General features: G+C 38.0%; 1 protein-coding gene across 1 annotated transcript in view; it reads right to left on the reverse strand.

The window, feature by feature from the left end:
- Positions 1-526: 526 nt before the first annotated feature.
- Positions 527-26,777, reverse strand: part of LOC112137382 (general transcription factor 3C polypeptide 1) — a gene marked incomplete at its 5' end in the record, with an annotated part of 27,046 nt that continues 795 nt past the window's right edge. The window contains 39 exon segments of the mRNA XM_024259689.2: positions 527-821; positions 1,522-1,708; positions 1,776-2,257; positions 3,318-3,607; positions 3,683-3,784; positions 4,591-4,730; positions 4,844-5,449; positions 6,217-6,389; positions 6,547-6,640; positions 7,121-7,180; positions 7,259-7,371; positions 7,448-7,532; positions 7,610-7,752; positions 8,016-8,158; positions 8,250-8,358; positions 10,189-10,250; positions 10,323-10,407; positions 10,501-10,633; positions 11,718-11,823; positions 11,913-12,096; positions 12,654-12,750; positions 16,906-17,003; positions 17,417-17,562; positions 17,676-17,963; positions 18,432-18,547; positions 19,685-19,788; positions 19,880-20,033; positions 20,119-20,207; positions 20,335-20,411; positions 20,782-20,850; positions 20,933-21,219; positions 21,316-21,368; positions 21,657-21,772; positions 23,190-23,372; positions 23,687-23,810; positions 23,885-23,981; positions 25,457-25,600; positions 25,676-25,852; positions 26,191-26,400. Of these exon segments, the coding sequence (XP_024115457.1) occupies positions 612-821; positions 1,522-1,708; positions 1,776-2,257; positions 3,318-3,607; positions 3,683-3,784; positions 4,591-4,730; positions 4,844-5,449; positions 6,217-6,389; positions 6,547-6,640; positions 7,121-7,180; positions 7,259-7,371; positions 7,448-7,532; positions 7,610-7,752; positions 8,016-8,158; positions 8,250-8,358; positions 10,189-10,250; positions 10,323-10,407; positions 10,501-10,633; positions 11,718-11,823; positions 11,913-12,096; positions 12,654-12,750; positions 16,906-17,003; positions 17,417-17,562; positions 17,676-17,963; positions 18,432-18,547; positions 19,685-19,788; positions 19,880-20,033; positions 20,119-20,207; positions 20,335-20,411; positions 20,782-20,850; positions 20,933-21,219; positions 21,316-21,368; positions 21,657-21,772; positions 23,190-23,372; positions 23,687-23,810; positions 23,885-23,981; positions 25,457-25,600; positions 25,676-25,852; positions 26,191-26,400 (6,136 nt within the window). The 3' untranslated portion in view covers positions 527-611.

Below are 26,777 nucleotides of genomic sequence, written 5' to 3' on the forward strand. Positions count from 1 at the left end.
CAAGAGTTTTAACAAAATTTTTTGAAATAAATAATCATTTGGAACATTTTATTTAGTTTAGTGGAGCTTTGCCCATTTTTAAGACACTTTTTAACATAGTTTTGACTTCATGTTTGTGGATTCATACATTTTATTGGCTCTACATATTTGATCTTTGTTATAAAATCACTCAATTTTTGTCTTTGAAGCAGTAAATAATAATATCTACGACTCAGAATTGAAGTTTTTTTATTTTTTTGGACAGTTTCAGGAATTATTGTGTAACATAATAAAAAATAGTTTTAAAAAAAGCTAGGATTGTTCTTAGAAATATGGATACGCATTTTAAAGATAAAACAGCAGAGCTAATTGTAAAATAGAAAAAAAACTCTTAAAGGCCCAGAACTCTTAAAGGGTTAATAGAATGTTTGTCTTGTTGTTTTTTTTTAAAATCATAATTATTAATAATGTGCAGAAATAAAGTAATAGTGAAAATGTGAAATGTTTTAACTTTAGCTTGTTTGATTTTGAGGAAAACAAATGCAAGTCAGGAATGTTATTTTTTTTATTTTAAACAATAAATTAACTGTTACCAGTGAAAGAAAAAAAAAAAACAACTCAAATGCTGAATTTTAAAGACAGTCATTCCAGGGGCGTTCATTGGGCAACACCCGACTCAGTCTCAGGCAGCAGCTGATGGTGGGCTCATAGTACACCTCGTCTGGTTCTTCAACCGCTGGAGACCTTTTCGTTCTTGGCTGGGGTGTAGTACTGCCAAACAGTGAAGGTTTGGGGTCTTTGACCAACGTTTTCTTCACCACACAGCCTAACTCCACAAGTGCCTGCAGAGAAAACCATTAAAGTAATTCAGCATACTTTTGTTTACAGGTTGACAAAATAAAATAGTTGTGGAATGGGTTTTATTTTGAAGACCCAGTCAGAGGAAAATTGTGTTTTTGGTAATTTAACATGTTCTTGTGGACATTTTCTGGTGATGGAACACATTTAAGACATAAAATTAAACGTAAATTGCATGTCTAAGAATTTTTTCATTTGATTTGTTGTGAATCAGAAGCAGAAAAAAAAATGCAGATTGAAATAGAGCTTTTTTGTGAGTGGAAAATGTGCTACCCCGCTCCACTCTGCAGTCAGAAGTGCACCAACAGTTCCTCCCACAACTCATAGGAAAATTTATAATATACGAACACCACTCTGCAGAAACTAAGACCTAGAAAATTACTGTTTATTATTATTTTTTGTCTAAAATTGGCATAATCATAAATAAAAGACTAATAACACTTTTACAATAGATCAAAAGATGATTAGAGTAGGACTTTTAATCAAATTTCACCTTGTTGATCTGTTAATTTATATCATTTTTTTGCTTCAAACCTCAAAAAGTGCAAAAAAAATAAAAAAAATAATGGACTTCTTTCTGCAACACAATTTTCTTGTGCAACCTAAATTATTAGTGTGCCTACATGCAAACCAGCCCAACTCTCAAAGCTGTCAGGAACTTTAGGGCAGAAAAGAGAAAAGTACCTGTACAAGGTCGAGCGCTGCGACCGGCTGCAGCACATTCCTATAATGCTCCAGCAGAGCTTGTTGTGTGAGTCCTGGCTGAGCCATGATGTGGTGGAGAAGACCTTCCAGCATGCCCTTACACACGGATCGGTTCACGCTGCCGTCAATTAGGCGCCACGGTCGGCTGATGAAGCTCAGGGCATCTCTGCGAGGAGTTAACCAGGATTTAAAACAGCTACTGTTTCATGAATGTCATAAAAGCGAATACTTACTCTTCCTTAGCTGATGATGGAGAACATTCATCTTCCAGTTTTTTCATCCTGCACTTTCTGGTGTTTGGCAGACTCAACTGATGCTCCGGCTTCTTCGTTTCCTCCTTTCCTACCTCTTCCTGTTCATCTTCAAGCTGAGCTACTTCCTGCTCCTCACCCCCCTCAGACTTCTCCTGCTGTTCCTCCCGTTTCTCTTCTTCGTGGGGTTTCTCTCCTGAAGCGTCCTCGTTCAGTGTGTCCGGTCCTTTTGTTAGGTGTGATGCTGGCTTTTTTGAAGGCAGTCCCTCCTGATGGTGTCCTCTGCTGCTTCTTTTACGGAGGAAGGGGATGTTGTGCTGGTTCTTAAAAATGGGGGTCTTCTCTGAGGGTGAGTGGGGCTTCTGGGAGTTCAGAATGAGCAGCCATGGTTCAGCGTGCTGCATCAGCACCCACCTCACACCCAGACATCCCACTCTGACCAGCTGGTGTTTCTCCTGTAAATCCTGAAGGACACAGAGATGGGGCTAAATGTAACGGCTGAAATACTGAACTAATCACCGTATGGTTTACATGTTCTCGATTTGATTTGATTTAAAGAAATTAGTTTTTATTTACAGGAAAAAAATATGTGTCTAGTAATGAAAAAAATTACCAAGAACTAGAAGATTACAATGTACAAAAGTTTGGCTCTATTACTGATATTTGGGATTTCTACATCAAAAAATGACAATAAAGTTTTAGCCTGGGAAAAAAAAAAATAGTATTTTCTATAACCAGCCAAAACCAAATGGACAGAAAAATCTATAAAAACAGTCACACCTGTAATATTGCCTTTGGGTTTATGTGTGTTGAGGGGTGATTCAATAAAGTATTGCATTTTATATTTAAAAATCTTGCTTTTTTTAAATCTACTGAGTCTAACAGCCTTTTTTAATGTAACAACTACTTAGATAAATAGCAAGAGTTGAAATATTTAACTCATTTGAAGCTTTAGTTGTTTTGATCACTTGAATAGTTCATAAAAAAGATGAAAACTGAGTCAGTTAAGGAAAAAAACAGTTTTAGCTTTGAAGATTACTACAAAACTAGATATGTAGCATTACTTGCAATAATGCTAATGTGAATGCTGTAAGCTGAATTTTGTGCTAGTGCTGATAGTTGAAGATGATGAAATTATAAGTAAAAAAACCTTGAAGCTAAAAGCTGAAAACACTAAAGCTGATAGCAGGCTAAAATATTAGCGAAATGCCAAATTAGCCTAAAAATATTAGCCTGAAAAAAGCTTAAATTGGCCAATACAGATGGCATGTAGCTGAAATATCAGCTAAACTCCAAAATAGCATAAAAAATGAAAAAAGCCTAAATTGGCAAAAACAGCTAGTATGTAGCTGAAATATTAGCTTCAACAATTACAGCTATCAGCTTCAGGGTTCACAGGTAATGCTTGATACTGTATCTAGTCTTGTTTGCAGACAAGGGAAATTTTTTCAATTCGAAGATATATTTTGAAAACTACAATAATATTACAGAAAGTCAAAAGCATTTAGTAACTTAAGAGTTCACCTTCAGATAAAGCTGTAGGGTTTTGGAGCGTCCCGTCTGTGGCTCCAGCAGGTGCACGAAAACACTGAACATCTCTCGTTCATCCAAACCCTTTTCCCCGGCTTCATCTATGCTTCTCCTGAGTTGGGCGCACGCTTCAATGTCCTGCTGAGTGTACCCTTTCTCCTGGATCAGCAGGCTGTCGCACTCCTCGGCGCTCGGTATCCGGCAGGAAGGGGAGCAGACGTTGCTGGTGAGGATGGGGGGTAGTAGGGAGGGCCCACATTTAGTGAGGTCGAGTGAAGGAACATCTAAGAAGAAAAAGAAGAAGCTGAATTTGTGCCGGTCTAATGTTCCGATTGGGTTTGGAGTGGCGTAACACTTACTCTCCTCTGTGAAGACACGGTGAGCCGGAGTGTTGCGCAGCTGTAGCTTTAGAGAGCAAGACTCCACCACCAAGTTATCGTTGGGGCTTATGTTACGTATAGCTGGGAAAACAACAGGAACAGTTTATAAATGTGAATAAATTATATCATCAATTCATTATTAACAGGTAAAAAATGAATAAAATATTGCTGGTTAAAACATTTAAAACAGTACACTTAGTAACATTAATGCAGGAAAACTGTCAAGTTTTTAATGCATCAGAGGACTTATGTGGCAGACAAAGTCACCTATTTTATCGCGTAGCAAATTTTAATTTTCAGTTTTTACTTTTTAAAACTGTATTTTTTTTATCAAAAGCATACTCCTAAAATTTTGACACTAAACTTCTATTTTTTGTTTTTTTATAACCTTTATAAACTCTTCTTTGGTTAATAGTTTCTATCTAAGTTAATAAAGTAAAGTTTAGTGTTTCATGGTGATTATTATATGAACACATTTGTAATTAATTGGACTTCTAGCTGTTGCAAAAGTTTTTTATTTGTGATGTCATTTCTTTGCCAGTCATTCTTTTCAGTTGGAAGAATAAAAACAGACTGGTTTGTGATTTCTTTATTTTTTTAAACTGATTTAGACAGTCAGTTTCATACACTTTTAGTTCATTGAGATGGGTACTGTTTTGTGGGACAATCTGTGCTGGTTGACAGAAGAATAAAAAAAAATTAAACCTACATTTTTTTTTTTTTTTTTTATATGATTCTTAAAAAAAATGATTTTGAAAAGCTACTAGACCTTCCCACCTAAGCTGGTCCAATCTTCATGCATGTCAAGTTGCACAGTCACAAGTTAAAAATCGGGAGCCGCTGTTTTAGAGCACAATGTTAACTCCCCAAAGTGAGTGAATCCGTACCGATACCAGGGGAGTAGTACCCCTGCATCATCAGGTAGTTGGTGTGTGACGCCTGATGGGCTGTAATCTGGAGCTTTTTTCTCTTTTCATTGTCACCATCATCATCTTCGTCATCATCTTCTTCTTCCAATGCAGCCATACTGAGAACAATACAAAATATATATTTTAGACAATATATGTTAAGTTATGTTTCTATTATGAAGAATGTTGACAAAAGTTTGACTCAAAAACCACAGTTTTAAAGGGATCTCACCTCTTTACAAAATCGTTGTCCACCATTGTGCTGTCAACCACCACAATGGGTTTGGGGATGGAAACGTGCACGTTCAGGAGCCCCAGAGTCATCAAGCTGAGAGCAGAGGCACAGGTTCCCCCTGGAGAGCTGAGCGAGAACTGCAGCATGTCTGACACATCTGGGGGAGGATTAGGGGCAGGATCGACTGACGATTCGGGCGGATCGTCTACCCGCTCGCCGCTCAACGAAACACCATCCGATCCAGTTGTGAGCGCACTACCTTGACTTTCCAGATGTTCTGAAATGCGCTCGTCCTCCTCATCGTTCACATCTGCCTTCTTCAGTTCCTCCTTTTCCTCTGCTCTTCTTTCATCGGCTTCTCCTTCATTGGAGGTCTGAGCGTTTGTAGGCTCTGGATGTTGAGGCTTTTTCTCCCCACGACTTTCTTTTTTAGCCGATTTTGTCTTTCTTTCCAACAGTTCCTCCCCCTTTCGAGACCTACTTTCCGTCTCATGGTAGAAGGTCATGGCAGGCCTCTCATCTCCAGGTTTGTTGGTAAGTAGACTCCTTAAGAAGCAGAAGGAATCGGTGCAGAGTGACTGAGGAAAGCGCCAAGAAAACCACCTGAGAAGACAAAAAGGAAAAGTGCATTCAAACCAACACATCAGGGTTCTAAAGCTTAATCACATTTCTACCAAAGAAGCTGAGATGTTCCTCAAAGCAGAACATGAAAAGCCATCACTATTATTTATTATCCTTTAGTATATTATTTTGTGTGTGATGTTTTTCATTTAATAAAATGAATTTGAAATGAGCATATGCCAAGTTTAAACCACCTAAAACAGTACAGCTTACTTCATGAGGATATCTATGTTTTTCTATGATTTCTAGTGATTCTCAAACTTATTTTTTCTCTTTTGAGACAAACTTTGGGATTTTGTCAAGTGTAGAAGACAAAAAGATCTGCTCAGAATTAAAGGATTTTAAAGGTCTAATTTGGGTTTGGTTAATATATTAAAAGGACATTTTAGGTCTGTTTAGGGATCTGTGGAAACACACATCTTACATCTTGAATTTTGAGTTTGAACCACAAATATTTATTCACTGCTGTTTGCCACAACATCTGTCATTAAAAAGGCCATTCTTATCCATCAGGTCGCTGAATCTGAATCCTATTAAGCCAAACTTTTGTTGGCATTCGGCATTTTGACTAAAGTTCCACACACCCTCATATCTGAACTCATCAATAATTGCTGGAAGATTGGATAGAATCGTACAACAAACCTGACATGTTGAAACAAAGGACTGAAATCCACACTTTTGGCACCGTATCCGTTAGATGCATTACCAACTTCGGCACAGAGTTTTAGCACCCATCCCTAGTTGTGTACCTGTAGAAGGACTGGGACAGCTGGTAGGACATGGGCAGAATGGGCATGCCTCGGTTTTTCCTCACGTAGGGAGTCTGCTGGAGGCGGCGGCGGTTGATCAGACGTCTTTTCCTGCACTGGAGGAACACTTGACACAGCAGGTCCTGGTCGTATTTGTTGTACATGTGAAACGTCTGCAAAACGATTCAGATGAACATTCACATATTTTTTGTGCTTAAGAGTCAAACAAAAGAATTGAACTTTGGGTGTAATTTTAACATCCTCAAAAAATAAATGTTAACAGCTTTAGTTTCTCTTGCACTTTAAAGATTTTAGAGGCGTAGACGGTACCTGAAAGGATCTGGAGGACTTCATCTGGGCGTTGCTCATAGCCAGAGTGCTCTGGATCAGGTTGTATAGAACTATAGAATGAATGTCCATTGTGCTGTAGGAGAAACAAACCAACAGTAAGCAGGCCAATCACTCTAGTCTTTTTAGTAAGCAAGGGCGCCCTCTAGAGGGCACAACAGCAAAGTTTGGACAGTACAGCCTTTATACGTACAGTCAACTTTCTGAGGCAAAAGTAGCTATGAAAATGTAAATTATTGTTGTCTAAATCTGATCTCAATCTATCTAGTGTTCATGATAAACAACATTTTACATTTATTCTATGTTTTTTGTCAGTTTGCTTTTATTTATGCAGGCAACATTTTTTTAAAGAGAATATATATATATTTTTTACTGTTTTTTGCGGCAATGACTAAAAATGACAAATGAATATAAACAGCTAAATGAAGATTCTCATCATAAGAACCCATGTTTTCATGAAACTGGACTTTAAAGGATCTAAATCTGTGATATTTGTATCTCTTCATACTAAAGTCTAGCTAATGAAGGTTTGTGAAACGGTGAACTTCTTGCTTACCAGGTGATGGTGTCTTGGAGCGGCATGCGTGCTCCACCGTCTATTGCCAGGACCTTAAACCTGGAAAACAAACACAGACGGTATGTTTTTAACACACATCTTTGTTTTCAATCGCTGCATTTGATCATCGTTTTATACCGAGAGAGAAGCTGCTGCTTGGAGTCGGGAATGGTGATGCTGTGGGTGCTCACGACAGAGCTGAACTTCTGCCTGAGGAGTTTAACGTATTCTGAGAACACTTTGGCACAATCCTGTAAGCACAACAAACAAAAAAAAGTCATTCTAAAGACCACAAGCGTACTAAAAGCAGAATCAGCGTTCACTCACCTCTGCTTTGTCAGGGTTAGCGGGTTTCTTCTCTTCCAAGCATTTCATCAAACTTTTATCCTGCTGAGCCTCAGCCAGACAGATCCTGTAACCACACCTTTCTGGGTCAAATCTGGACCCAAAAATATTCAAGAAGTTCAGCCTTTCCTCTTCTCTTCCCACCTGTAGTTGAGAAGCGTCTGAGGATTTTTAAGAATACATCGGGAGCGGCGGGCGACGGCACTGGAGGTTTTGTCCTCGGAGATCTTAAACTCTGCATGCAGCATGTCTCTCACCACACAGTACGGCACAAACGGCCTTTGTAACTGCAACAAGAAAAAAAAAAGTTATTTGGCTCGTTTGGTAAAAAATACACTTAACGATTATATATATTTACTTTTATCAGTGGTATAAAATAACACCTTCTGAGGATCTGCATCATTAACACTATATAATTAAAGAGCAAAACGTTCTTTTGATACAACAGGCCTAAATGCTGTAAATATTTGGAAATTTACAATAAAAATTGGCGTTTTCCGTCTCCTCATCCAGATTTTGTCTCATTTGAGCGAGTTATTTGTGTTTGTACCTTGCTGTTAAGGAGGTAGGACGCCACAGAGCAGAGCATAACCAGTGCATCCTCCGCCGCAGACCAGTACACTCTTTGTTTGGTCATCTTCTTCAAAGCCTTGTGGTCCGCTTCATCGTGAGCATCTGAGCGCCTTTTGGCCTCTAGAACATAAATCGCACAGAAAGAAGAATCGTCAGATATCTCGACTTTGATAGACAAGTAAAATTGTCCAAAGAACGGCTTAAAGCTTACGGATTTTCTTCTTCAACGGAACCTTGACGATTTCCTTTTTTAACCGGTTCCTTTTCTGTCCTTTTCCTCCAATCACTCTCTGGTTTCTGGACGCTGGTTCAACCCCGACCTGGGAGCAAAACCCCCAACAGGAATTATTGTGTACATGGAATTGATCGCTCTGAGAAACCAAAGACGAAGACTAAAAAAATAACTGTGCATGTCTAAATAAGCTGGTATTTCCGCTCCGAAAACATTGAAAACCCCAAAGCAGCAGAAGATTAGAAAACAAATATGTTTTTTAGAGATCTTTATTTTAAAAAGTTGCGATCATTGACTGTATATAGAGAACTGGACTGAGAGAGTGTGACATCACCCAAATGAAGCCAATTTAGTCTTAGATTTTCCATGCAGATATCACCATGCTGAAGGCAGACAACAGTGATTGGTTCGAGTTGGTCTGAGTCACGTTTCTATGGCAACTGCTGTGGCCAATCAGGAGAGAGCTTGCTGGAAGTCCCCACCCTTTCCACTGAAAGTGGCCGAGGGGAATCTGACGATTAAACATTTGAGGTCGGGCCAGCGGGCATTATATGCTTTTACTGATGGATTAGTTTATAACTTCAATTACTCGTAAAAAACGAAAATATATATATAAATATATATATATGAAAATATATATATACATATGATTAGTGAGAATAAGTTACAAAAAAGTATCAGAAGAAGAATGGTTGTACTGACAAATGTATTAACTGAGTAACAGCTGTATCTGTTGGGGATTTTGGCTTCTTGGAGCCAGAAAGTATTTCCTGTTTGAAACGCAAGGGAGGAGAGATTGCTCAAGTAAGTTCTCTTATACAGTCAATGGTTGAGGCCATTAATTCTGGAAAAACAATAATAAAGGAAAATTTGGTGAAATTAACAGAATTCTTTTTTTCTGTTCAAAAATCATGGCAAAATCTGAACTCTATTGTAAGTTCAGAGAATCTGGTTTAGATAACTGATTAAGTACCCTTAAAAGTGAGCTTCCAAACATTGTTTAACTTTCTCTCACATGATTCGATATGCATCTCAATATAGTATAGTCCACAAATATATATATATATAAAGATTTAACTAACTTTGTGGAGATACAATGCTTTTGTGACTGACACCTTTACCAAAATCGACATAATCTATATATTTATTATAAATTTGGCATTTTGTGTCTATTAGACTGTTTTGTTCTTTGTGGTTAAATAAAAAGAGTGCATCATATTAATTTATTCAGCTAAGTACGGTAAGTGAGTAAAAAAGGGTTATTAAGTGTGTTCAACACACATCCCTTGCTGTGGGTCACATTTACAGATTAAATTAAACTTTATTTATGAAAAGTGCTTCTTATACTTTGTCAACGTGAAGCGCTTTACATTTAAAAACAGAAAACATTAAACATTGAGTCAATTGCAATTGACCCAACTTAGTAGAAGCAAGATTTTAATTGGACAAAACAGGAGGAGAAAATAAAGTTAGCTAGATCCCAATTATTTACTTCCAAATTAATTTTACACCTCTTTACCAACAATTTTGTTCATATACTTTCATTGCTCTATCGATTTTTGATACACATCTCTATCCTATACATCCCCAGAGTCTTCACATTTAGGATAACTTAAACAACTTACAGGAGAACCATGCGGTTAAAAACAAAAAGCTTTGATATTCTTTCACCTCCTTTGGTTTCCCAGCATTACAGTTAATGATTCTCTTTCATTTGTCTTTGGATTTTGTTGCATTTGAGACAACCGAAGCACCATGTGATGAACATTTGTAAATTAAAAATAAATCTTCATAAATAAAAGGTAATTACTTGATTTTGTCAAGTAAAGCTAAAAGTTTACTCAGATGATCTTTTTCTGTTACCTAAAGCAGCGATCAATTAGGAGCAATAACAAAACAAAGTAAAAAGATGTCTTACTTTGACTTTGTCTGTGTTCAGGGACCGCTTCAGAGTCAAACCCTGAGGTGAAATTGTTCCTGCTGGTAAAACAGAGATTACTGGTAAAAATCAGGTTATAAAGCTATAATTATAATCTCTTCTATGTGACTTACCAGCTTTGACAGCAGCTGTGAGTGGTTTATTCACAAAGTTCTGCAGCCTCATCTTGATCTCCGTTTCCTCTTGACTACTTGGCCTCTGTAAACAAGGTTCAGTCCATAGCCTCAGTGGAGTACTGTCCACACGCTAATGTGCAGACAACCAGAATCAAAATGCGCTTGGAATCAATACCGCTTTGCACAAAAGCAGACGATTCGTCCAGAACCAGTTTCGCTTCAAATGACTGAAGAATTCGGAGTCCAGGCCTCCAGCTCCTCTGCCATCGCCTGGTATGGAACCGTCGTCGCACACTTCAAAACTGCCACTGTGAACAAAGACACACCAAGACAACTTTGGCTTGACCTTAATGTCAGAAACCCAAACTCTGTTTCATTTCAGCCAAACTAAGAGTGGAAGAACTATGTGGAATCTCAGTTCAACTCGGGAGGAAAACAATAAAAAAAAGAAAAAGTCATGAACACCCAAACTCAGAGACACCAAACAATATGTATAACAATGTATTTTCCTTTGTTCTAATTGCTGAAAATTGTGTCAAGTCCCCCTCCAATCATATTTTGATCAACTGTAAAAGTGTTCCCGGTGGCCTTTTACAGAGGTTTTAGTGATCGGTTCTGAAGACGAGAGAGTTTGGTTTATCTAAACAAAAAAACTAAAACTTCTCAATGTGTGAGAAACCTGGGTGTGACTTTTGACTTTGAATTTCATTCCACAAATTAAAAATATAACAAAAACAGGATTTTTATCATCTTAAAAATATTGCCAGAGTCTGACCATTTCTCTCTCTTGCCAGCAGAGAGGTGCTAATGCATGCTTTTATTTCCAGTAGTTTAGATTACTGTAATGTCTTGCTCTCTAGTCTTCCCAGAGAAAGGATATCAAACCTTCAACTATTACAAAACTCAGCCGCACGCGTGCTGACGAGGACCAGGGGGCGGGAACACATTACACACTTTGAGTGAACTTGATTTGTCTTTGAAAAGTGCTATACAAATAAAGTTTGATTTGATTTCATTATAATTATGATGTTATTAGCCAGAATCAAAAGACCTGTGTCATTTCTTAGGACATAGCTTCTGCAGAGCAGCAGGAGGAGCATTAGAAATTTGCCTCTGAGTTGTGGCTCGGAGCAGGGAGCTTGTGGGCCATCCTGGTTATTTTCTATGTCACAAATAAGCTGTTTTACTTTTTTTAAATAAGCTCTTTTTCAAATCGCATTTTTTTTGTCTGCTCCTGATTCATTACAATTTGAAAAAAAAAAATCATCTTAAATTTTATGATGTTAAAATCGTTAAAATCCCAGTGGGTCTTTAAAATAAAACAATAAATTTCTTTTTAACCAACATTTTGCAGGAGGAATCACTTTTCTTTAGATCTCAAACCTAACCCACCGCAGCAGATGTGCCAGTTTGAGAAACACTTTGCGGTCTTGCACCTTGCGGAACTCATCCACATGGGCTTCCTCTTCCGATCCCTTTCTTCTTTTACGAATGATTCCTTAAAAAAACAAGAGAAAGAAATATAATTTGAAATGTCAAACGCACACGTGCACATACACAGTCCTGACTGGTTATTCAGGTTTTTACCTAAAGGCGTATTGAGGCAGATGCACATCAGGTCAAACCAAAAGCTGTCTACATCCTCTATGGTGTTGAAGGTGTAGCGGCGCCTCTCGAAGGGTTTGTCCGGCGGTTCTGTGACCAGCCAGTAGTGAGGTTCTGTGTTGGTGGTGTCAACGATAGTAGCATTGCGCTTCAGGTACACAAAAACCTAAAATAAAGAGAGGACATTTGGCAAATCACACAAGAGAAAAATAAAGCTAGCTTAGAAACAATGGTCAAGACTTAAAGGCATAATCAATTAATTTCAAAATATTAACTAATTTTTAATTTGACAATACAGTCTATTTCTTTTTATTGTGAAAGACTTATTTATACAAATTTTGATTTAAAACACATTTATTTGATATCTATTTTTTACCAACATAATCTTGTTCATATTTCTGGGTTCAATTTCTGGATTCAAATAAAATATTTATCAACCATAATAATTTAAGACTCAAAGTAAAAAAAACTCACAAGATACTGTCTGAAACAGCAAAAAGAACAATGATGGTTAATATTGTCACATTTAATGTGTTTAGTTGTAATTTTGGAGAAACCTTTATTCCATGAATGTATAAAAAATACAAAATAAGATTTATTTTCTTTCTGTATTCTTTGAATATTTTCTTAACAATAAAACTTTTTTTTTCTAAATAAAAGTCCTGTCAAATCTGTTTCTATAAAAAAAAAAAAAAGTCCCATCAGAATTTGGTTAATCAGTACCTGGTCTCGCTCCATGAACTTTTTTCCAACCCCAAACTGCAGCAGGCCCATGTAAATCAACTTTTGCAGGGACTCATTGAAGGAGTGCATGTATTGCCTACAAAGAAGCAAAATGTCAGTTTTTTTTCAAAGTAATTACCGGTAATATGAAGAGAATTTATAAAATTATATTTTTGGGCTTCAAAGTCATTAGTAGGATTTGCTGTAAATCTCACATTAAATGTGTACAAAACAAGATGGCTAAAAAATATAAGTTTGATGGTGAAAACACGCCATTTATATTCTGCATGTGCTCATTAATTTTGCCATACTAAGGTTATTGTCTTGAAAGACGGGGAAATACCTAGAACAGGTCACTTAAATCAATACAAACTTATAAAGAAAAAAAAAGGCTAAAATAATCATTATTAGCCTTCCTCTGGTGTTCGGGTCGGCACCGACCCGTTTTCAAGTTTTAAATGCATTAAAAAGCTTGTAAATTAGTTTATTGCGTCAAGGTTTTTTGACTTTGTCAAGAACCTCTATTTCAACAAAATAAAACAAAAAAAATGTTTTCACTAAATTATATAATGCTCTGGTTGAAATTATGACCTTTGTGTTGTTCGGGTCGGTTTCGACCCAGTTATAAAAGTAAGATTATAAAGCAATAATTAGAACCAAAACTTAAATCATGAGTGCACTGTCAGCCAAAACACTGACAGCCAGCTCCTCTACCAATCATCTGAGCTTTAGGGGATTCTCATTTTGCCGTATTTTCCAGTATACCTGCACAAAAACAAAACAAACAGAGACGGGCATGTCTAGACATGTTACATCAATTCACTCATTTGAGTGGTCATTTGACTTGCAGTGCACATCACCAATTTGAAGCATGCAAAAATGAGAAGAAGTCTTACAGTGTCCCAAGTTCTGGATAGTCTTTTTGGTGAAAATGAGGGAGAGGACACAGAGCAGCATAGCGATACAGATGAGCATGTTTCTGAGGAGGAAGACAATGTGGAGTATCATCCAGAAGACGTTGACACATCTGATGAGTCTGATGAGGAGGTCAGTGGTGGTGAAGCTGCTCCTGCTGAAAGACTCAAGTCCAAAAATGGTAAGATCCTGTGGAGCTCAGTACCTCATGAAGAACATGGCAGGGCAGCTGCTGCAAATGTCATCAAAATGACCCCTGGAATCACAAGGTTTGCTGTGACAAGAGTCAGTGACATCAAGACATGTTTTGAGCTATTTATGCCATTGTCACTAAAAAGAGTTATCATTACTATGACAAACCTGGAAGGAAAAAAAGTCCATGGTGAAAAGTGGAAAGACATTGATGAGGAATGCCTGGATGCCTATATTGGTGTTCTTCTTCTTGCTGGAGTGTACAGATCCTGCAATGAGGCCACTGATAGTCTTTGGGACGCATCGACAGGCAGAAATATTTTCCGCGCAACAATGTCACTTCAGACATTTCGCATGATATCAAGAGTCCTCAGATTTGACAACAGAGATACCAGAGCAAGATCTGACAAGCTTGCCCCCATCAGGGATGTCTGGGAGAGATGGACGCAGCTCCTTCCACTGATGTTCAACCCAGGGCCGGAGGTAACAGTGGATGAACGTCTTGTCCCTTTTCGAGGAAAATGCCCCTTCCGGCAATATATACCCAGTAAGCCAGGGAAGTACGGCATAAAAATCTGGGCAGCCTGCGATGCAAAAACCAGCTATGCCTGGAATCTACAGATTTACACAGGCAAAGCTGCGAGTGGCATCCCAGAGAAAAACCAAGGAAAACGTGTGGTCCTCGATATGACTGCTGGACTGCAGGGTCACAATATCACTTGTGACAACTTTTTTACCAGCTATGACCTTGGACAAGAACTTCTCAAGAGGAAACTTACCATGGTGGGCACAGTGAAGAAAAATAAACCTGAGCTACCTGCTGAAATCTTGCAGGTGAAGGACAGGGCTCCCCTTTCCTCAAAGTTTGCTTTTACAGACACCACCACTGTTGTCTCATATTGTCCAAAAAGAAAACGGAATGTGATACTTATGTCGACTCTTCACAAAGATGCAGCAGTGTCATCAGGAAGTGACAAAAAGCCCACAATCATCCTCGACTATAACAAAAACAAAGGAGGAGTGGACAACCTGGACAAGCTGACTGCCACCTACACTTGCCAGCGAATGACCAGGAGATGGCCAATGGTTGTGTTTTACAACATCCTTGATGTGTCTGCATGTAACGCATTTGTGCTGTGGACCCACATCCACCAAGGGTGGAACTCAACCAAAAAAGCCAAGCGGAGAATGTTTCTTGAGGAGCTGGGAAATTCACTTGTCAAACCACACATTGAGCGAAGGGGACAGTTGCCCAGAGACACAGATGCTGCCACCTTGGTCAGACAGCTGCAGAGCTCACCTTGCACTCCGTCCACGCCATCAGCAACACAAAGAGCATCTGCAACAGCATCTTCCTCAGCCAGCCCTGCCTCAATCCCAACCAGAACAGCCACAGCCCCCACAACCCCACTCAGACCACCTGATTCTAAAAGAAAGAGGTGTCAAGTGTGCCCAAGCAGTAAGGACAGAAAGACAAACGTATTGTGCTTCAACTGCAAGAAATATCTCTGCAAAGAACACACTAAAAGTGTCACTTTTTGCCACACATGCATCTAAACACACACATACACATGCATGTTCTTGCACACAGAGACGTTTACTCTGATTTGGTATTTTGGTTTGATTTGATGAATTGGTTGTCGTTTGTTTGACCTTGCAAATCTATATTTTGGGTTATGACCTGTTCTGCTTTTCATTTTGTTATTATATTAAAGTTCTACTGCTGAAAAAAATACTTTTTTGCCTTTTTCTTGAAGTAAATAAATATGGGTCGAAATCGACCCGTAACACCATATATGTTACTATAGTTAATAATATTAAAATAAAAAAAATATTTTAAAAAATTTACAAAAGTGATGTGTTCTAATAGTGGTTAGTAATAGTCCGATAACACAACGACCTTTTATTTATTTATATGACTCTGTTGAGGTTCATTTTACCATTTTTTAAAATTGAAATTGAGGGGTATACTGACAAAAAAAGGGCCCAGAGGCACACACCGAAAATATTAAAACCATTAGTTTCATAGATATGGAAGCCTAACAAGGTAACCAAGAGATGAGAAGCAAATTGGATGATAGCTAATTGTTTTTAGTGTATTTTAAAGCTGATTTAAGACACGGGTCAAAACCGACCCGTTAACATCAGAGATGGTAACAGAAAGCGAACACAAGAGGAAGGTTAAACATGGACTCCAGGATCGAACCACCTTATCATATAATCTAATTGGTTAGAAAATTATTCAATGGTTTTAAAATCTGCTTTGTTTATGAAGAAAGTTCATAAGGATCCGTTGCCATGGAGAATTCAAGTATTTTAATCCTCCATTATTCAGTGGGTTAGTGACCACAGACATTCGCAAATATGCTGAATCTGCGAATACAGAGAATGCCCCACATGCAGATGTTTTAATCCAGAACAAAAGACTTCACACTTCATGATGCACAGGAGCGTCACTCTGTCTCTATGTGCCTTAAAACCAGGAGCGCAGGCTTCCTCCTTCATCAATAATAGCCTAAACACCTGCTTCGGATGATATTTATCCTCCGCGATTATCTTTTTAAGCATATCGAGAATTTTTTTGGTCGCTTCTGAGTCAGCTGATGCCATTTCTCCATGGAGGAGCATGGGGAGAGGAAGGGGCTCCGCTGTGTGGAGATGCACCTCAGCAGCGCAAAAAGTTCATACAAGCATCTTGAGTTTTTGTGAAGAACAAGAAGAATCGCATGACTCAAAAAAATATGTGAAACCGCAAAAAAAACAAAAACGCGAATATGCGGGGGAGCACTGTCAACTGAAGCAAAAGCAGATTTACCTGAGAGAGTCACTTAAACCTACAAATTCTAAAAAAACAAAATTAGATGGAGGTAAATTATGTGACAAGCTAGGAAAGTAGACATAAACATAACAAGTTTCCCATTTTAAAATATAGCATTGAGACAGTATTGGTGTTTTTATACTTAAAATAATGGGTGGATGAAAAAATAAATAAACTTGAATGCCTACAGTGTCTTATTCTGTTTATTTTTATTTATATTATTTTATTAATGAGTTGTTAATTTATTTCTTATCCTATATATTTAATGTAGTTAGAAATTCTTGACTGAATAAAAAATAATTGCGTGTTATGATAAAAATATGTTACCGCCTATAAAAAAGCTGTCTTTTCATCCTATAGGGCAGCATTCTGACGAGATAATGCTGCTTCACAGGATCGCTCAGATATCCTTCCAGTCCGTCCACCTGGAACACATAAAACAGAACCACGCTCAATAACATGGATTCTGAACAACAGAAGCAGTTAACAGTAAAGCTTTTATTCTACACACACACACATATATATATATATGTGTGTGTGTGTAGAATAAAATTATCTATATCTGGAGCTTTTTAATATTTTTCTTGATATATTTGAAGTGTGAAATGTTAGACAGCTGAAGTTTGGTGGAAAAAACAAAACAATACAAATAAATATATTTAAAAAAACCTCTACATTCTAATTTCTTTTGTGAAGAAAGCAGCTGAGATTTAAACATGAATCTAAATGAGACCCGAAAAGGTCTGCAAAAAGTTTCCCAAACCATTTTATTACCTGAACAAATGTTTCGTTTTTTAAAATGAAGATACTTTAAAAGAAAGAATGAATAAGATCTCACCTTGAAATTCATATGCAATATCTGAACGAAGATCGAGAGCGGCATGCAGAGGAGCAGGTCACCAACCATCGCCCAGCCTCTGCGGAAACCCTTTTGGAGATGGACAGGAGGAACAAACCTCTTCCATGACTCTTCGTCCATGTACACTATCAAGGACATAAAAAGTATTTGAATGGTGTGTAGTGCAGGTTATCGGTTCACCAGCAGAACTGCTTCGCTAAAACGATGGACATGCAGTCCAAACACACGGTTCCCACACCTTTCATGTCGGACTCTGGGTTTAACTGATCATTTGTCAGTTCCTCTTCTTCCTCCCCTAAGGTCTCATACAAACTTGAAGCTCCAGAGGTTTCCGTGTTGTCTTCGGGCTTCAGGTTGGAACCGTCGAGGTCGGATTCGTTTAGCTGCGTCGTTTCTGCGGCACATTCTGCATCAGGGGGGGTGTTCAGGAGCGGGTGTCCGTAAATCACGTGCCAGAGGAAGGTATGAAGAACGCGCAGACGGCACATCTTAGGCTGGTAGCCATAACTTTTAGCCATTCCACGCACTACAGAAACATAGAAAATGCTTGATTATAAATGAGGAGCAACAATTGAACAATCATTCATTTTAATTAAAAACAAAAACAGCAATTTTAAATTAATCTTGTGAATTAATTCAAATAAATGTTGAAAGCATTTAAAGTTACTTTTTAAACAAAATGTACTAAAGTGTGTGTTAGAAAATCGTTCAATAACATGTTCTCATTTCATCCATAATGATTCAAATTTGGATTTCTTTGGATCTGACTGCTAGCTTTGAAACAACTAAGTTCCTAAGTGATCTTTTGGACTGAAGCACTCAGACTTTTATTCTGACACTGCCTGAACAACACAATAAAAGCACATCTGACTCAAAAACACCTTCTGTGTTCAGAGCACCACAGGCGTTGGGTGAAACTCAGAATATGGCATTAAAAGTGCAGATACTTAAATGCATTTTCTTCTTTTTTTTCTAAAATGAGGATTTTAGAAACCTTTTTTTGGTTGGTACGCTGCCTCTCCACCACTCCTCCGTTTTTTTAAGCTCTTGTCTTTGAGTAGATCCTTGAATGTGCTTCGTTTGTTGCCTTTCTCTGAAGTTTCATGTTTCCTAAATAAGAAAAGAGAAATGTAAAGTTAGACAATTGCAAAAAATATTGCAACACTTTCACTTCCATGTACTTCATTTTAAAGAGTCTAAATTCACCTTTTTGAGCTTTTAAGTGTGTTATAATGTTAATTCCTCATAAAAAAATAACCCAAAATCAGTATTTTGGTCCATTCATGATTCTCTGAGCATTCCTCTAAAGCCCTACTCTCTCTCCCAATCAACCAAAGCGAGTGGGTCCCCACATTGTGATGTCACAAAGTGGGGAACAGCCCCTTCCAGGAAGAGTCTGTGCTGCCAGCACCACCCTCAGGCTAACACACTCACCCACTTTGTCCATGGAACTAGCAGTGATCAGCAAAACACTTTCGTTTTATGTGCACAATATGTACATCTTTGGAAAAATGGGCGGCACTCATAAGGAGCGAAAGGCGGAGCCTCAGAGATCGAGACATCTTACGTCTGGGTAGAAAAAGAAGCTGTGAAAATAACTAATACATGCATATTTTTAAATCATCCTTCAGTGTGCAAAAGGAAATATATTAGCATATATATGGATAGAGTTCAGTCTGAAAGACTTAAGAATAGAAAGATAATAGCCATTTAAAGATTTAACCCGTTAACAGCCAACGAAGTCCAAGATAAGCCTGTAACAATTCTTTTTTTCCTCATTAATTTCTGATTTGATTTTTCCCTCCAGACTGTATGCATTGACTTGATCTGGGCACTAGATTTGATTTTGTTTTCATTTGTGAATGTTGGAAACCTTCACTATCAAAGCATGTTTAAAGAAAATAAAACAGAATTTAAGACCCACTCAGCTAAAAATTGTGTTTTTAATAGGTTTTTGTGGCATTTTTCTGATGATGGAGTACATTTCACATGGTCAAAATTGCATTTTTGAGTATTTCAGAATTTACTCAGAGATACATTTCTATTAAACTCCTGTCACTTTGCAGACACTCTGTCCAAAAAAATACGTTTTTTTTTTTTTATTTTGGCTAAAAACAGCATAATCATCATTTAAAAAAATATATTGGGAATGATTTTAAAATGGATTGATAGATGATTGGAGTGGCTCTTTAAAATAAAATGTAAACCTTCAAAGAGTTTTCACAGCTGTGTTTTGTTCATCCTTACCGTATGACATAGAAGGTGTTGGAGATGTTGAATCGGATCTGATCGATGACTTTGGTTATTTTCTCATCGTTGGGCTGAATAGATGGATGGACAATAAGGTCAACCTGAAAGTACATAAGAGCACCGAAGAACAAGTGAGAGGCGGCTAGTTCATTGGGTTGGCTTTTATTTTCATTGAAATATAAAATATATTACTTTCTTTGTGATTCCCTCCTGTATAACAGTGGTTGAGTATATCTTCAGTAGGCCCTGTTTTGACATACTCTGTATGAGGCGATTAATGGTCTTTTTGCAACACTTAGAGTTGATCCCATCCTCCTTTTCTTCATTAATGATCATCTTCTGCAGTCTATATAAAAAAATGATTTTAAGTTTTCTCTCATTTTTTCAAGGAGCAGTAAAAATATTATTAAAAAAATGAATAAAACACTGACGGGAAACAACCCTCTATAACTTTTAAGTTTTGGACAGCCTCCACGATTAAGTTTTTCCTCTTCAGCCCCCGGTAAGTCTCGTGCGTCTTCTAATGAAGAAAGACCGACAGTAAGACACAAAAATAAAAGATAAACAGGCCACTTTTGTTTACTTGTTGACTGATCCCCATAGCAGGAATCACCATCAACAACAGCATTTTTTTTTTTTAAACTTACAGCATCTTTAGTGGACGGTTCTCTCTCAGGGGTGCTTTGAGTAATGAACTTCTGCTCCATGACAACTACAGCTGTGTCTGATTAAAGAAAAACCAAACACAATTATACTAGAAATCAACATAAAATTTGATATGAAACTGCAGGAATGTTGACACCAGGAGAAAGGGGAGACAACTGTCCTGAAAGGTTGTTGTAGCTGATATTGATCTGTGCGCTCTTATTTTGAAACTAAAGTCTTGGTGAGGGCATAACATCCTGCAGAGGCCGAGATTGTTTAAGTGAGATGAAGGAATATTCAGTTTTCTTGTGGTCAGTTTGCGTGTTTGAATACAGCTGACATAAACTGCAGGAATTGCAAAATATAAATAACTTTTATAGTTTATTTGAATCCCAATCAAATGCAAGAAAAAAGACCAGTTTCAAGAAATATCAAAACTGTAAAATCACCAGGTTTAGGAGGGGTCACGGGGTCAGCTGTCACACCGGTCATGGATCCACTAGTGGAAGCTACCGCACCTAAGAAAACCCGGAAATTCATAAAAGTCCTTAAAACTAGACGACCGCTTTTTACGGTTGTCCAAATGTTGGCTGCACTTACCATCGTCTGGTGTAAGCCGCATGACGGAAGGCTCTGGCTTTATCTGCTCTGTCGCATCTTCCTCTGTTGACATTCCTGACGCTTCTCCCCTCTTTGGGTCTACTCTCCCAGTCGCAGCGTCCTCTCCTCCACTCTGACCTTCCCGCTCCTCGTCTTTTCTATTGCTTTTTCTCATTCTTTTCTTGGCCGGGGGAGCATCGTCGCTTTTGTTTGCCGCAGAGTAGAGCCGCTTATTTCTTTCATGTTCTTGAGCAAACCTCTGGACTTGGTCACTGACACCCACACACCTGTCAGAAGAAAATGATCCAGTTCCAATATTCATTTCCACAGAGACCGATATGACGAAGAAAGAGGTGAGGAAACGATGATTTGAGGATACAAACTTGTGGCTCAGATATTTTGTGGTCCTTTGTCGACCTTCATCCACCAAAAAACCCTGAAGAAGACAAGTGAGTTCATGTCAGGAATCTCAGACCTTTGCAGGTATGAGCCCCTTTTCAGATTTGAATTGATTAGACATGCTAACTTATGACCTGGGAGAAAAAGATTTGCACTTTTTTAAACTCCTAAAAGTGCAAAATCCTAGAGTAAAGGTTTTAACACTTCTTCCTTCTAGTTGAGCTCTCCTTCCAACATTATTTTCCAAATGAGCCTCATCACTTAAGCCATTTTCAGAAATGTAATGTTTTCTTTAGAGAAAGAAAACTGAAAATGAAAAGCTTACCTTGATTAAGTCCTCCCTTTCCAGCTTCCGAATAATCATTCGAGACTCCTGTCTCCCAAAGTGCATTTTTGATGCGATGTCCCGCTGAGGGATCCCCTTTGAACCCTGGGACAAAACTGGAACAAGAAAGAGCAGCCATTTATTTTTTTTTTTTACCAACAAAGGTGAAAAAAAAGAAAATGGATACATGAATACAAAAGATAAGATAATTTATTTTGAATGAGATTGGTACCCTCACTTTGTTTCTTTACTTTCAACACACAGTCAGTAAAGATCATTATAAAAACTTTATTGAAGCTGTTTTTGGACATTTTCTTTTCCTTTTTAAACAAAACAAACAAGTTCAAACTACAATCATAAAAAAAGAGTTTTAAACTAGGATTGTTAGAAAGTATTGAGAATGGAAAAAAATCATTTGGTCCGGGTCGAGTCTTGAACCTTCCTTTTCTTTCTTCAGAGTGCCGTCAAATGGCTTTCCTGTTATGAACCAAAGCTTGTAAACAAAAATACATGACTGAAGATCTCTTCAGTCCTTGGTCGGGAATTATGAGGGCAGGACAAAGCAACTAGAGACAGAAATGATTAGGTAATTGACCTGTACAAAACGGTTAAGGGATATAAGAAGACATTCATGGAACTAAGAATTCCAGTCAGCAGAGTTCAAACTTTGATCAAGAAGTAGAAAACACCAAATAAGTTCAGCTTTGATCCAAAACTCTGATAAACTGGAGGCACCTGAAGACAAATGGATTGCATGGTTGAGTCCCCAGAAGGAGATCTATTTAGTGCAAATGCAACAAAATATCTTGCTTACAAAACGCCAAACAGCACAGAGACAAACCTCCAAACTTCTGAACCAAAATCATTTGGAGTGATGAGACCAAGATTGAACTTTTTGACCACAACCATAAACGCTACATTTAGAGAGGGGACAACAAGCCCAACGATGAAAATAACACTACTCCTATTGTGAAACATGGAGGTGGATAGCTGATGTTTTAGGGATGTGTGATCTACAAAGGTATAAGAAACTTTGGATGCAGCACTTTATAAGAAGATACTGGAGGAAAAGTGACAGTTTCAGCTCAGTCTGCTCATGGGACATACTTTGACATTTCAGCATGACAACGATTCAAAGCACAAGGCCAAATCCACCTCTCATAGGTAAAGGTCCTGGAGTGTCCGTCTCAGTCTCCTGAGTTCAATATTATTTAACCACTCTGGTGAGATCTCAAACGCCAGATCAAGCGAGACAGTCCAAGTATTTAAAGGAAAAAGGTCTTCTGCCAAGAGTCCTTCAAGATGCTATTGGTGCAAAATGAGGCAATACAATATTAAGATATTAAGAACTAGGATATATAAACTTCTGATTTGTGATATTAAGAACTAGGATATATAAACTTCTGATTTGTGTATTTTGGAATTGTATGTGAAACAGTATTTAGATCTTTAATGTAAATAAAGCTCATTTTTATCATCTCAAGACTTAGAATGAATGAGATCAGAATGTCAGAGAGAAGTGATCAAACGCACCAAGGTGGTAGGCCTGTGACATTAGGTCTCTCTCCAACACTTGACCCTCGATGGAAAGCTCGCCTCCTCCAGGCATGGCATCCTCTTCATCATCGTTGTCATCGTCATCCTCGATGACATCTGTGATGCCTTTCTTTGAGTAGGGCTTAACCAATCTCAAGCAGCGCACTATAACTTTTCTTCCTAAAAGGACAAATATTTCAGTTATATTTTTAACATGCTATTGGGGGGTGGGGGGTTCTAACTTCATACGTTCCATTTCTGCTTTGAAGCAGTTCAATCAGTTCAATTTATTTGTCAAATTTTTACAATTTATAATAAAACTGTTCTCATTAAACTGATCAGAGCTGGGATTTTCATCATCAAAATTAGAAACTAATATTGGCATAGTCATAAAATTAAGAGAAATTGTATTAATGGAAAACTGATTTGCTTAATTGCCGTTACATTTTCCATTATTTTATGGTGATATTTATCTCAATCTGAGAATCTGCTACCGTTTCTGCTGTTGCAGGGTCCAGCTTCGGGATCCAAGTCTTCCAGAGGGCAGCGGAAAAATTCTGTCATCTTTGCAGCTCTTAGGTTCTTTATCAAGCTTCTCATAAGGTCTTCGCTCAGATTCTGTAAGAAAATGAACAGCTTCATAAAAGGGAAACAACATTAAAAAAATAAAAATAATTTTGAAAGTGACTTACAAGATGTTGCTTAAAGTTGTCGGATGTGGTGAACTGACCAGGGAACTGCTGGAGAAAGTTGGAGGCATACTCCATGATCTTATCAATCTTAGTCCGTCTGGGAGAGAGGGAAGAAAGTACTAAACCTGAGTACACTCAGAGTACAACTCACATCCAGTCTGGGGTCGCCACAGCGAATCAGCTTCACTGATTCACACAGGTGGTTTGGCAGAGAGTTTTACACCGGATTCCCTTCTGACAACTCTCTATTTTATCCCCTTGTGGCTACAAATTTAGGCAGTAGCTTAAAGGGATAAAAGAGAGTTATACTAACAGGGTATATCTCTTAACTCTCTTTTATTCCTGTAGATGGGGCAGGCATGGAGATCATGTAAGAGTAAACTGTAACTGGAATTTCAGCTATTAATAAAGTTGAGCAGACACTTGCATTTCCATCCATTTATTTACAAACCATTCTGCTCACTCAGAAAAACATACACTTTTAAGTGAAGTAGACACTGACTGTATATGAAAACTGGACTGAGGGACCCCCTCACCCCTCGTTTCACAAATAAGAAGTAGCCACTGGCTCCAAGAAGCCAACATCCTTTAGACTCCTATTGAGAAATAAACGTTCTGGCTAATCCTATTTTGTTATTATTATTTTGTTTTCTCTGTAGTGCAAGTTATTTAAGTTATAAACTGACCAATCAGATGTCTCAATCACGTTTGTGGTGGTACCTGCTGACCCCCCCAAGTCGAACGTTCAAATAGCTGGACAGATTCTCCCAAGCTTGTTTTTAAGTGGTAGGGGCACGGCTTTCCAACAAACTCACTCCTGATTGCCGGCAGTGGTTGCCATGACTCAGACTGATTCAGTCCAATCACAGCTTTCTGACGTTGTCTGGGTCCAACAGGGCAGTATAAAGTTAAAGTCCCATTGGCTGCCACACACCTATCTGTGTGAAATTTGTTCACCACATTTGACCCGTCCCCTGGGGGAGCGGTGAGCTGCAGACACAGCTGTGCTCGGGAACCATTTGGTGGTTTAACCCCCCAATCCAACCCCTTTTTACAGAGTGTCAAGCAGGGAGGCACTGGGTCCCATTTTTAGAGTCTTTGATATGACTCAGCCTGGATTTGAACTCACGACCTTCCAGTCTCAGGGCAGACACTAAACCACAAAAAAAAAAGGGAAACAAAACCGACTTCATCTGGTTGGATCAGAAAGTAAGTCATTTTCTATGGGTCATGCTCATTCCAGTTCTCACATACAGTCGATGGAAATAACATTTAAAACATTTTGTTTCTTTACGGTTATTAAAAGAGATTGTTTGTTCAGTGTCGTCATTTTTTCATGTAAAACAAAGACAGTTGTCAAGAAATGAAGTCAATCTAGAATATTTATATATTTACATTGTATTTTATCCTTTAGGATTTGGGCACATTAACCCATTTGAATTGAAAACCCTGTAAACCGCTCTGCTATTACACAATAACATTTGATAGGCTTTGTCGGTGTAATATTGACATTTTTTTCACTGAACATTTGAATGCATTCCTAATGTACGTGCACACCGAACTACAACAGACCTGTTTAGATGAAAGCGCTTGAGCAGCAGAAGAATGGTGTGTTGCATCTGTCCTGATTTCAGACGTTTGACAAAAGGCTGCAGAGTGATCAGGTCATGTTTGACAAGAGGCTTCCTCAAGTAGTGCAGCTTCCGAGCATCCGCCCTGTGAAAACAAACTCTTCTTGTTAAAACGTGATGAAAACAGCACTTGTTGAAATGAAATCAACATTTCCCTTACATGAAAAGGCGGCCGTGCAGATTGCTCTGCAGTTCCCCCTGCCAGCGTGCTCGGCCCACTCGCTCCAACAAGCAGTAAGACTCATTGAGGATCTTTAGATCAGGATCGGTTTCTGCACCGATGAGAGCTCGAAACCTCAGAGCTTGAGATGCCACAATGACTAGTTTTCTTCCATACCTGATCACAAGCAGGTTTGAAAAGACAACAGAGAAAGAAACAGAAAAGATGGGTCATTAGTGTCAACTAAAAGTAGTTTGTGTTGAGACTTAGATTGGTGATGATTTCCAATATCAAATAATATATTTGCACTTTTTTGTACAAACAAAAAAAAATACACCACTGAAAAAGGTTAGAATTTTGTTCAATAACTCAAATAATATTTTAGAATAGAATAGAATTTTAAAATTTTGCAATCAAAATTGTGACAAAAGCAAGCAAAAGTTGAAACACAGCTATGGTAAACAAAAAAAAAATGAACTACGCTAAATGAGGTCAATTCAACAATTTGCACAAACTTTTTTGAAGCTTCCTCCAAGCTAAGAAGAGGGGCAAGAGACGAGGAGCGAATCTGCTTTGTAACTTCTTTCCTCTCTTTGAAAAAAAGGCATGAGCCCTGGATGCCATCCTTGTTTTCAGGTATGATGTAGACGGGATAGATGTTTTTGAAGTCATCCTCAAACTTCACGTGAGTTTCAAGACAAATCTCTGAGTCAGTATCTGCAAACCTGCAAACACACAATATGAAATTACTCAGGAAGATTTCAACAATTGTTTGTGGAGGGAGGACAAATACTTTTAGAAACAACAACCTTTGATTCAGAAAATTGTGGTATTAGCATGCCAAGGATATTTAAAGTAAAACCATATTCTAATTAATGTTAACCATTGTATGAAGGGAATATGCTAATATATAAACTTTAATAGACATTTTAAATCAATAAACGAAAAAAAAAATTAAACTGGGATGTTGACAGCGATAGCAAATTGCCTCTTGACAAAGATGGAGCAAAGATTATAATGTTTTCATTTTATTTTTTAGCCTAAATATCAGTGTTAATTTTATATGAACACCTTACAACAAAAGCAGGAAAGAAAAGTAGGT

This window comes from Oryzias melastigma, linkage group LG1, assembly GCF_002922805.2.
Source record: "Oryzias melastigma strain HK-1 linkage group LG1, ASM292280v2, whole genome shotgun sequence".
Taxonomy (NCBI): domain Eukaryota; kingdom Metazoa; phylum Chordata; class Actinopteri; order Beloniformes; family Adrianichthyidae; genus Oryzias; species Oryzias melastigma.